This window comes from Myripristis murdjan, chromosome 13 (assembly GCF_902150065.1).
Source record: "Myripristis murdjan chromosome 13, fMyrMur1.1, whole genome shotgun sequence".
Classification (NCBI taxonomy): domain Eukaryota; kingdom Metazoa; phylum Chordata; class Actinopteri; order Holocentriformes; family Holocentridae; genus Myripristis; species Myripristis murdjan.
In genome coordinates, this window is record NC_043992.1 from 34,107,545 (window position 1) to 34,120,084 (window position 12,540).

At 44.1% G+C, this 12,540-nt stretch overlaps 1 protein-coding gene across 3 annotated transcripts in view; it reads left to right on the forward strand.

Moving 5' to 3' along the window:
• robo1 (roundabout, axon guidance receptor, homolog 1 (Drosophila)) overlaps nucleotides 1-12,540 on the forward strand; it is a 191,762-nt gene that overhangs the window by 57,728 nt on the left and 121,494 nt on the right. For all 3 annotated transcript variants that reach the window (XM_030067248.1, XM_030067249.1, XM_030067250.1), the window contains exon 2: nucleotides 2,342-2,668. In XM_030067248.1, the coding sequence (XP_029923108.1) occupies nucleotides 2,342-2,668 (327 nt within the window). The remainder of the gene's footprint in view (nucleotides 1-2,341; nucleotides 2,669-12,540) is intronic.

Consider the following 12,540-nt stretch of genomic DNA (forward strand, 5'->3'; position numbering starts at 1 on the left):
TGAAAAGGCTTGCTAAGAAAATAGGTCAGTTTTGCTGCTTGAATTATAATTATTTCAATAGAATAATATAAAAGTGAATATAAAAAAAAAAAAAAAAAAAACAGTATGAATTTTGGTCAGACTGTTTTTTCCCTGATCGTATGTAACAAACAGAGACAGACAGAAGACAGACACAGAAAGTTTTTTAGGTTCTGTGTTAAATGTGCAATAATTTATCTCAAACATGACATATTGTCTTTAAACTCATAATTGAACTAGCAGAAGCATTTAAAAAAAACATCTTTGCATATTTGAATTGCGACATCTGTCAAAGTTTTTCTCAAAGTTTTTCTACGGCCTAAAAAGTGCTAAATGTGTGTCTCATCTTTTGAATGTGGCCACGTGACCGTTAAGTGGAGCCTTTGGTAAAAGACTAAGGGATGACTAGAGAATATGTTCTGATGAGCACAATGTCCTACATCGGGGTATTGGATTAATTATATTTCATTGACTGCGCTACACATTTGTGTTGAGGTGATTAATCTTGCCACAGAGCTGTCACTAATTATGCTGACTTCCCCTAAAATCTGGGGTGACCACAGGAAGATGCACTCTCAGCACCAGATTTTCAGGGCGGTGGGGGGATGGGCGGAGGGCACTGAAATGAGGCGGTGTGGCGAGTTCACGGGATGCTGGGTAAATTAATTGCAGGCCTGTGCCTCCAATTATCCCCAGCTCCCTTTAATTGGTGCTGAATGGGCTCCAAACGCCTATGCTGGGAGATATGGTGAATGGGGGTGAATACACACACACACACACACATGCACATGCACACGCACATGCCCACACACACACACACATACACACACAATACAATACATTCATAACCACCATGTTCCACCCTTCAGGAATTAACAACAGAAAGCTAATTTGCATGTAAAGCAGGTCTGATAGCCACAGCTGACTGGTCTGAGAACAGTCGTAATGACCTGAGATAGCACTGGGGTGTGAACCCCCCTGGCACTGGCTTTGCCTCCTCCTTGCTTACTGTAATCACTGGCTCTCTGCTCATGCTTCGCCACAAAGGTATGAGCTGTCTCTCTATCTTTTCTTTTATCTCTTAATTTACCTTTACCTTCTGCGTGTTTTCATCCGTGTTTACTGTTCCCTTCTTTTTCTTTTTTTTTTTCTGCTCTTTGATCTGTGAAATGACAGAGTCACAGCGCTGGAGCATTGCTCAGCTCCACTAAAGGACATGTTGCTGTAATTAAAGGGTGACTTCACTCACAAACTGGTAGTTTGTTTGGTCGTCACTTATCAGTAGTACCTGTTTTCTTACCTGTAGAATATGCACCACTTCAACACCACAATGGGTTTTCTGATGGAACAGAATGTGATGAACTTGCTCTGCGTGCACTGAGCTACATTCAAAACTGCATGTCGCATAAAAGGTACAGTCGTCTTGAATGCTGAGCTATAGACGCTACAGAATGGAGCAGAGGCACGTGGACTTATCATGCGCTATACACCTTGGCTCTGTGTGGTAAAACTGCTTCCAATTCAGTTTTTCACAGATGGCGATTTATCAGCTGTTAATCACATGCACACACAGAAGAACCACAAATTGATCAAAAACATTTGTGATAATCAGTCCATGGCAACAAGCCTACAATTCCTACTTTCCTATTTTAGTATCAACTGTGATGACATATAAAATTAACATTAACCCTCCTGTTATGTTCACATTTTTGAACATCTTTTATGTTTGGAGTCAATTTGACCCCTGCAGTTTAAACTTCCACAAAATTATTATAACTAAAATTGTTATCATTATTGTTATTGTTAAGTTTATGTGTCAAGTACTTTATGTTTCTTTGTTGATTACCTAAATAGCCCTTTAAATAAAACATAACTCCGCCCCACCCCTACTTATACATCCAGTATTCCTATTAGGCGACAATGGAAAAATATGCAAATCACCATAAAATCTCACTGATTGATCTAAAATTGGAAAGAAATATTAATTTTTGGTGTTTTAATGGCTTTATATTATTTCTAAGTACAGATTTTTGTTCTTTATAACCAATGCGTTACAAAGTGTGTACAGGACATTGAAAACATATCATCATGTCAATTTCATCTTTACCTGGTAGTGCCCATTAAATTAGGAAAAGTCAATAAATATGAAGCAAAAAAAAAAAAATGATGTTATTTAGAGACGTTAAACATTGAATGGGGTCAAATTGACCCCAAACATAATAGGAGGGTTAAAAGAGATTGAAGATATAGCCATTCCAAGGGTACACACCCTTTTATGTGTAAACTGAACGTTTCAATCATTTTATTCACTTTTCTCTCCCAGGATCCCGTCTGCGCCAGGAGGACTCCCCACCCCGGATTGTGGAGCACCCCTCTGACCTGATCGTGTCCAAAGGGGAGCCCGCCACCCTGAACTGCAAGGCGGAGGGGCGTCCCACCCCGACAGTGGAGTGGTACAAGGATGGAGAGCGGGTGGAAACAGATAGGGACAATCCCCGTTCCCAGCGCATGCTGCTACCCAGCGGATCCCTCTTCTTTCTACGCATCGTCCACGGACGGCGGAGCAAGCCGGACGAGGGCTCTTATGTCTGTGTTGCCCGCAACTACCTGGGAGAGGCGGTGAGCCACAACGCCTCGCTGGAAGTCGCCAGTAAGTGCAGCATGTGTTTGGCCTTTTCTTATTTCCGCTTTGGCCTCTAGGGTGGGTGTGAATGGGAGAGTTTGGGTTTAGTTGTAGCTGAATAGCAGGCTCCAGTTTCCTCCAGTGTTACCGGCTTCAATGTGCTCATTGAATTGGATAATCTCTCAGGAGATGGGCAGGATGTGTTTGGCCCAGCAGCCTTCATAGGCCCAGGGAGCCTTGGGGGAGAAGTGGCCTGATCATTCCAGGGTGAGTGCTCCTCTAAAGAGCCCTTGGTAGGTGGTCAGGAACTACAATGGGAACAAAGCCCTTTCTGTTTTTGCCCCTGCTTCTGCTTTTTGTCAGAGATAGATATGCGGTTTTATAGTATAAACCACTACAATCATTGCATTTCTGTGTAGTAATCTTTTAATGAAGTGCTTTTTTTGCTCATTTCATAGATGTCGCAGAGATGCCCTCTGTTGCCTGATAAACTGAAATTGCTTGCACCATCTCTAGGGACAGCGAGCGAGCTGCAAGATTTAGGAACCGAGTATGTTCAGCAGCAAGCTGGTATACAGCGTCTGATGAGAAAATCATCGTTCTAAACCACTTAGCCTTTTTGTGACTGGTGTCCTGTGTTGACAAATTTGTTCCCATGATTCTTTAAAGGCTGCTTTGGTTAGTGAGGTCACTGCTTCAGACATATTATCTCTTTGCTCTCTTGACTGGCTGAGAGTGCAGGCCTAGGAGGGGAGCTCGGATATCAACCACTCCTCTAGCATGCCCAGAGGCTGTCACCAGCCCGCTCACTGTAATCTAATCAAGATGGAGAAATAAAGAATGGGGTGTGTGTGTGTGTGTGTGTGTGTGTGAGTGAGTGTGGGGTGCATGGGATTGAAGGGGGATTGGAGCATGGATGCTGGTTTTTTAGGGGTGATGAGTTTTGGTATGAGATGTGGATCAGATACATAGCTGGGATGCACGCTGTGTGTTTCTGCTGTTATCTAAGCGAGGTTTGTGGAAAATGAGACAATGCACACAATTTTAGATATTTGCAGTCTTCTGTCGGATAATTAATGTCAACCAAAGATAATTGGAGGTTTTTATAGGTTTCTTGACCATAAATTAGATTAGACTGGGTTTTTATGGTTTATTCCCTGAGCTCCGCTTTGGAAAAGGGCATTCTTCAGACGATCACCAGCGAGTCGAGCTGCAGCGACGCAGCGCACGACGGTGGTAAAAATTGTGTCTTTTTCTCATAAGTCACTCATAAGTCGTCTCAGATCTAAGGCCAGCCAGACTTTTCTGTCCCGGGATGATGGCTAACTCGCTCCCCTCAGTTTTGAAGTCAAACTGCTGGAAGCCAGTGAAATACATGAAATATAAATATCGAGGATGACAGAGAATCAATGTCGTTGGCGCAGAATGCAATGTTTCCATAGGCCAAAATGCTAAAAATATCTTCCTCTATAGTAGATGGTATGGGGTGTTTATTTCAGAGGTGGGTTTTTCAAGTAGAAAAACAAGAGCCTTGGCGGGACTGGAGCAGACCAGAGCAGAGAGCACCACTGGCTCGCTCTCAAAGTTGGGCTGCTTATTCTGTATAAGGTTCAAACAGACCCATAATGACAAGCCACTGTGCTCCAGCCCTCTCTCTCTTTCTCGCTTTCTTAGTGTCTCTCGCTCCCCCCTCTCCGGCTCGTGCTTAACTACATATAATTATGTTGTCGGAGCAACCAGGATGGAACCCTGCCGAAGAAAGAGGACGTAGAGCAGAAAAAGCAGAGAAGCACTGAGATTTTTTTTTTTTTTTTACAAGGCCTAATTTAAACTCGAGGGTAAAGAAAACTACAAACCGTGAATATAACTCAAGACAGGCATACAAGAGGGCTTTACACCATTTTGTCTTCTATGTTTGTGTTCGCTAAAGATGCCTGTCATACCTAGAAATGTCACGAAACATTGCAGGCACCGTGTGTTATACTCAGAAAACTGTGGATAACTGGACGTATCCCACAGTGAGTCGAGGGGAACATCCATGTTTTTAATTTCCAATGAAACTCCAGAGAAGGAAGTCATGGTTTTAACTGTGTTTACTCTGCTTTGCTCTCCCAGCCCTTTAACGTTTTCACTTGAAAAGCTAAAAACACAAGTTTTCGGAGATGTTATTCTAAGAGCCTGGCTTTTAAAGTTTCCCTTACTCACCAGTGACTGTTAACATAATCCAAGTTTCAACAAGTCCTGTTTTGCCAAGCCGGGAGAGCTAACCCATTTTGTTTGGTTTATCATTAACCACATGTACAGTACAGCCCACAATCTCTCTATCTCAGCCTCTTAACCCAGAGCCTGCGTTAATGCGTTTACCGTGAATCCTGTTTGCCTTGTGTATTCAAACAAGCTTAAGATGGGATTCTTTCCCGCTTATGGTATTGTTTTCTTTGTATTAGAGATGTAGACGTCAAATAATGAACTTCCTTGGAGTGCAAATAATGCCATTTGATAGAGGACTAAGAGTAACAGGGCATTAAGGTTTGCCCTACATTATCAGAAAGAAGTGTGAAACAGTGCGACTTTGTTTTGAAACTGAATAGTATGACCAAGCTCAGAGGAAAAGCAGGCAGGTTTGAGGTAAACTCTCAGTATGCTGACCCAGTGCAGCTTAAAATGCTGTTTAGATAATAATAATAATAAAAATACCCCCAAAAAGGAGTCTGAACTCAATTTTTGTCTCCCTATCTGTAAAATAAAATGGCTTCATGCTTTTAGAAGAGATTGCACCTTTAAAAAAAAAAAAAAAAAAAAAAAATTCTATGGGTCATGTGACCTAACAAACACCAATCATCACCCATCTTTCTTCAAAGTGCACCTTATTTTTTATTCTTCAGTTTTTATGCTTACTCTTGTTGGATGTTTGTCGCTTCAGTGATCAAAGCTGATTGCCATATTGAGGTAGAAATTATGAGGAAAAAATATGTGGGCTTCAATTCATATATTTATATTTTGTGTGTAGACTATGTCGATATGATGCATTCACCAGAAAAAAATGAACTGGCGCAGCTCCTACAGTACCAGTCGCTGACTGTGCCCGTATGCATGGCGGTTTGTGTACAGTATGTTCTCTGTGATCTATCAAAGTAGTTTCCTCTTAGCCACTGCTCTGCATGGGGGGCTGAGAGGCTCTATGAATAGCCTGTTTCCCTTCTCCTGGATGGGGAGATAGTGAAGTGAGGTAATGGACGGCACACCGCTTCACTTGAGCCGGCGATAACCCCGGGGCCTGCTGTCTGGTGGCCTGGCTTACAGCACAATGCTGACCGCACAGGGTTGGCTGCAGGCCTCATATCCACACACACAGGCCTCTTCTCTCCAGGGGCTGCTGTGCATTCACCCTGCAGCCACTAACACAGAAGCAAAGGGATGTTTACTTGAATATGGTCCATAGCAAATAACGCCGTTGAGCCAAGTTTATCGCAGAATCTCACTGATCCCGATGTTCCTGTGAAATCTCAGTGGCCACGTGCAGTCAGCGGGCTACACGGCGTCTGAGCGGTGGGGGGAGGGTCGGGGCGGTGGACATGTTGACAGAGGCAGGGTTCATCCTGACAGACTAAGGGTCATCTGCAGAGCGGAGGACAGTTGGCTGGCATGCGCCCGTCTAAGGCGGCGTGGACGCCTCCCACTGATCTGAGCAGCCGCCTGCCTCTCCTGCAGGAAATCCCTTGTACTACATCTGTTGGCTCTGGAGGAGCAGGGAGCCTTTCTGTTCCCCCCTCCCCCTTCAGCAAAACCCCTCCCGAATCAAAACCCCTCCTCTTCACACATACAAAATCCATGATGTGTCATCTCATACTTTTTTTGGGGCCTCTTTCCATCCCTGACCTCCTTTTCCTCCTTTTCCATCTCTCCCCTTTATCTTCCATTATTTCTCTCCTCTGCTGTCCCGTGAAATGGAACGACGCCTGCGACTGAGACAGCTTCTTTCAATACCTGGTGGCAAAATAATTATTTATTTGTCATGGTATTTGCTTTTCATTAACGTATTACAAGACCAGCACTGCTGTGTGGCAGCTCTTTCATGTCTTTTCTTTTTCTTTTTTTTTTTTTTTTAGGTCTTTTTCTTTTATTTCATTGTGTGTCAGCTCTCACCGCTCCCTTTCTTTTCTTTTGCGTATCACATGGTGTTATTGTGCACCCCTGTTCCTCATTCCTTGTTGACAGGACAGTGTTTTTTCTAACGTCCGAGCAGAAAGTGAGATCATGAGGAGAGAGAGGGAGAAGGAGAAAGAGGTAGAGAGAAAGAAAGGAGAGAAGGAGGGAAGAATGGGAGAGCGAGAGCATTGAGAGAGAAAATCAGGACAGCTAAACCCCAGCAGAAGTAGCAGTGAGTGTGCTGGCAGGCTGCCAGGGGACTGGAGGCAGAGTGTGTTACAGCTCTGTGGCAGTTATTTGTCTCAGGGAGGTTCAGAGCAAATTGGTGCAAACGGCACAGCCAGGGTCTGCTTCATGAGTCAACATGCAGCTGAGGCGTGGGCTCCACACCACAGACTCTCGCTGGCCTCCAGTCCAATCTGTTTTATGTTGGAATGCAGACCCTTTCCACAATCTTAAAGGCCAAAGTTGTGCTTTTTTTTTTTTTCCTTTTTTTTTGCAGCTTTGAAAACTGTGGTGAATTTTGCTGTGATAACCCCCGGTTTCTTTGCAGCATGCCGGGTTAGGGTTGTACATGCATGCTGCTGGCTTTTGAACGAGCCCTGATGTATGCCTTATATGACAGCATTATGTTTTAATTATGCATTTGGCTCGCCCTGAATGTTTGCTGGGCGTGGACCGTAGTCTGGGGTTATTTCAGTCAAATACTGTTAATCCTGAAATTGCACGGGAAACAACTAGCTACTGCCTAATTGCATTTCCCACAAGGACGCAACTGTCAGCTCCGTTTCTGCAAAATCTCTGTACATTTGATATGGGCGACGCATGCATTTCAATTAGCCTTCTATAATCCATATATGCAGCGAGAGATTTTTTATCATGCATGTTGCGTATGATTGGTTGAACTTAGCCCATTTTGCACTTCAGGGTGTTAGCATAAATCAATGTGGCGAGTGTAATTAAAGTTGCCTCATCTGTTAGCTGTGTTTGGTCGATACTTATACGACATTATGAGCGGAGGATTTGTGTGATACATACAGATAACAGGGCTGGCGTTACAAAAAACGTGTGCTGCCTTATGATATATATGATATATGTTATTCTTGCTAGGAGCTCTGACCATAATTGAGGAAATATGCATAAGATATATTTCAGATATTGACTGCTCCCTGCAGTTTGAGCTGCCTGGGCTGTGTGGGAGACGGAGCAGGTTGTTGTCCCTCTCGGTTACGTCACCGTGTGTCAAATGTCACACTGATGTTGGGGTTTTTAGAGCATGGTAATCACACACACTCATAACCACACCCACCCACAGCCCTTCCCCCCAACGAAACCCCCAGCAGCTAAAACGGCTGGCCACCCCAGGCATTAAAGAGTATAGGATACAAGCCAGAGCAGGGAAGCAAGGACACTCCTTTATCAGAATCCAGGGGGGCTTTGTGTTGCTTTACTGGGTGTTTGGAGAGCGCCGACACCCACCCCCAAAAGAGATCACACACTCGTGCTACAGAGAGAGATGGGAACTTCGTTTAGAGGGATGAGTTCATGTAAGAAAGAATCCCCCAGTGCAGCAGGATCGGCTGAGGCCAGGGCGCCCTTTATGTGCGTATGTGTCCGTGTACGCGTTGGACTCTATCAATCTGTCATTGTGTGCACGCCGCTCTGCTGAACAATGTGTAGTGGAGTGTCGTGTGAAGGACTCTGTACACTAGCGAAAGGAGCAGGTGCACAGAGATGGGTAAAAGAGCCTGCCCAGAGTACCATCAATCATTCCATGCTCCACCCATCTCTGACAGCCTGCCGGGCCGGGGAAGACAGACACATGCCCTCCAGCGGTACAACACAACTCCCTTTATCCCCCCCTTTTCTTCTCCCTTTCTGCACGTTGTCCCGGGGAAAACAGAAGGAGCGAAGACAGAAGTGGGCACAGTCGGAACTTTTCCGACAAGCGAAAGCCAAATTACATAACAGGGCAAGAAATGATTTCATGTGATTTCATGTCTGTACTCTGTATCTGACTGCCTCCTCCCCATGTCAGTTACCTTATCAGATTGACACGGGCGGAGATCAGGAGGAAGCGGCACCATAAAACAATAAAGACACAGCTGAGGTGATTGAGGCGTCATTTGACGGAGACTGAGATTACCTCTCCGATAGATAGCACTGAAGTTATTCTCTTTAGTCGGATTCATATCTGGATGCTGGATCTGTCTCTCTAAAAATAATAATAATAATAATGATCAAACATATTGGATGGAGCTACACTGCAAAAACGCAAAATCTTACCAAGATTATTTGTCTTATTTCAAGTCAAAAATGTCTTATTTCTAGTCAAAATATCTCATGATCACCTCAGAAGTCAATTGTTTTTAGACAGCTTGTTTCATTGGCAAAATTTGCCAGTGGAAAAAGTGAAAATTCACTTGAAACAAGTGAAAATTAGCTAGAAACAAGAAACAAATTTTGCCAATGAAACAAGCAAATTTTCACTTGAAACAAGAGACAATTGTCTAAAAACAAGTTACTTCTGAGGTGATCATGTCTTATTTTAAGTGTAATGAGATATTTGGACTAGGAATAAGACATTTTTGACTTGAAATAAGACAAATAATTGATTTTGTCTTTTGAGTTTTTGCAGTGTAAATAGGGTACTGCCACACTGATGTCCTCGTCTCTTTGTCTCGTGGTTTTACTCTGATGGCGAGCATTCGTGTAGTAAACGGCCTGGCACTGTTATTAACAAGGAAGGGTATGTCGACTCACTTTCTGCTTGAAGGCACTTCTCTTGGTTTCTTTGGGTGTTTTCGCAGTCTGCCTCTCTACACACAGCAACACTGCCCAGATATCTAGAGATGCCTGTTCAAAAACCGGAGCTAACGTGCAGCTTTCCGCCTGGGTGCCCGGACACTTCCCCGAACCCCCTTTTACGTCACAGCTCCTTCTCTGGTCACCACGGTGACTGCTTACTCATCACTTTGTAATCCTCGCCTCTGGCTACAGTACAAGAGCGGGATCATGGGTAGGATTGGTGTTTTGGTCCCAGAAGACAAGCGCGGCATGATATTAGCGTCATGAAGTTATGGCCCTAAGGCAGATAAGATACAGCGTTGGTGGCTCTTGAGCCCATTGGCCCTCAGGACAGGCTCTGATCGCGGAGCGCTCTCAGCCTCCCTCCTCTCAAAATGCAGCAGTGTGTTTTCAGTGTGCGCATACTTTCTGTGTTGTTTTCATTAAAATGCTTCCGTACTTGTTTTAGGCGTGTCCTTGGCAGTGCACCATATGTGATAAATGCTTTGCTGGTAAGCTGTGTGTCAGTGCGTGTGAGAGCCAGATGAGTGTACGCTGCTGACTCTAATCTCCACTTTTTCTGTGGAGGCCTGGGTATTACTCTTGTTGTGGGGTGTAATCCCCTCTTGGTCTGAGCCTCTCTTGTGGCCAGTGAGGTTATGCGGAGTGTGTGAGCGAGTGTGTATGTGTCTGTGCATGTGCATCTGTGTGTTTGTGCATGCGTACGTGCCTGCATTCTGATGTCTGGTCATATGACGAGGCGTTCTGCTCTGTGGACATGCTCTGGTTATTAAACCTGGGTTAAGCCCTCACTTGAAACCTTCTATCAGGCTCCTCGATCCGAGACGATGGTGTTAGAGAGGATTAAGGGGTTTGGAGACTAGAACTTCAGGGATTTCCAGTGAACATTTTGGCGAAGTTAGAAAAATTTGCTCAAGGTGTACACTCAGTCTATTTGACATGAGCTTGCACTGAGGTTGCAGCGCCTGTTTTTCCCCTTTACTGTCTTAACTGTTTACTCTGGGGAACCAGACCACAAAATTGCTACTCGCTGGTTTTCAGCTATTCTCAACTCGCAGGGAAAGTACATGACAATGTCTCTTAGGTAGAAAATGAGACCAGAGTAATGCCAAGAATGTATTGGACAAGTTTTGTTCCAAAATAGACATATCCACCACGAGGAGCAGGTGTCATAAAGTGACACCTGCTCTTCAAAATGATTGATGGCACAAAACCTAAAACAAGTCATGGTGTTTTTTTAAAGGAGCTTAACAGAACAGTGTCACTCACAAACCAGGCCTTCTATATTTAAGAGATTTTTTTCATCATGAACTCAGGTATTTTTTCCTGAAATGTATTTATGTACCGTGCACTCATTTCCATCCTTGATGTGGATCAAGATGCTATGCTGTAGAGCTGTAGTGGAGCGTATAGTGGATGGGCATAGTTTCAGATGGCCAATGGTAAGTTAACCACATGAAGGTAGACTGACTATCCTAAGGTTCAACAGATGGATAAGACAGGAAGCACAGTCTGTGTCAGACTTGTCTATCTCGATCTGATAAAGCTGCCCTTCCAGCAGCATTGTCTCTGTCTCTCGTTGTGACTTTTGTTTCTGGTTAAAAGAAGCATCCAAATGTCTTCACTTTAAAGAGAAAAAGGCTGGAGTGCCCACTGATTTTGAGGCTTTCGCTAAAGGGAATGGAAGGAAAAGAGGGGGAAAAAAGCATCTGAAATGTTATCGCAGTTGTAGCGTGTTGCTGAGCCTCGAGCGTGACAGGCAGGAAGAACTGGTGAAGCAAGCAGTAGACCCAAACACTGATAAAGATCTGCCTTCTGTTATCTGACTACAAATGAAATGCAGTCTTCCACTGCTGACTGGGGATAGTCCTGCCATCAGTCATTGGCAAATGTCAAGGGGGGAGTGCATCATGGCATTCAGTTGTCATCTAATTGTCCTTGGTTGCTGTGGGAGCTAATCTGATCATTAAAGTACCAATTGAGAGAAAATGAGTTTCTCCTTGCCGTGTCGGGGATACTAGAGCTCATCCTAAAATAGGTCTGGTAAGAGCCGGAGCATTGCTCATTATCACAGGGCTGCTGTCATGCAAACTCTCTGTTATGCTGACCTCTTTGTAATGCTTGAAATTCAATTCTAAACCCCAAATACTCGGCATATAAAGGGTCACATTACAAACGCTGGGGTTGTCTCCATTACCGCAGTAATGATCTGCTAATGAAAGAAAAGGCTCGGACACACAGGAGAGGCAACAGACTTAACGCTAAACAAAATTAGAAGTAAGCAATTCATATCTGAAAGGATTTGTTTGACTTGTTTAAACCTCTGTCTCATCCTATTAACATAAAGAATGTTGTTTATGCACCTCAGGCTTAACTACATGTGCGGTGAACATAATCATTCTCAGTGGAGTGTATGTAAACATATACAATAGCCTAATTAGGACCAGAAGGAGAGCTGCAGCTCGACGGAGCTGTGAATAGAATAGATACACCCTCACCTCCGCTTTGTGTCTGCGTGACCTTTCTGAGCAGGGTGTGGCGTGGACACAAAGGAGACTCCGTGTAACCATATACTGCAAAGAGCTGGATAAAAGACAGACAGGGGGACGTCATGTGTAAAAGGAGAGAAGTAGAGGGGTTCCATTCAAAATTCAAAAAGTAGTCAGTGTTGCTGTGGGTAAGTTTGAAATAGCTGACATCTGAATCAGTGAGGCCTGGTGTTATATGACCATAGTGCTGTTAGGCTTGCAGGTGACATTTCTATTCTTCCATCTATCAATCTCTCTCTCTCTCTCTCTCTCTCTCTCTCTCTCTCTCTCTCTCTCTCTCTCTCTCTCCTTGCACTGGTATCAGATTCTAATCTGTCATTGGTGCCACAGCTCCATTTAGCCGATTGGCTCACGTCTGATGGATGGGATAGAAAGCCCTTCAGTGACAGGGTG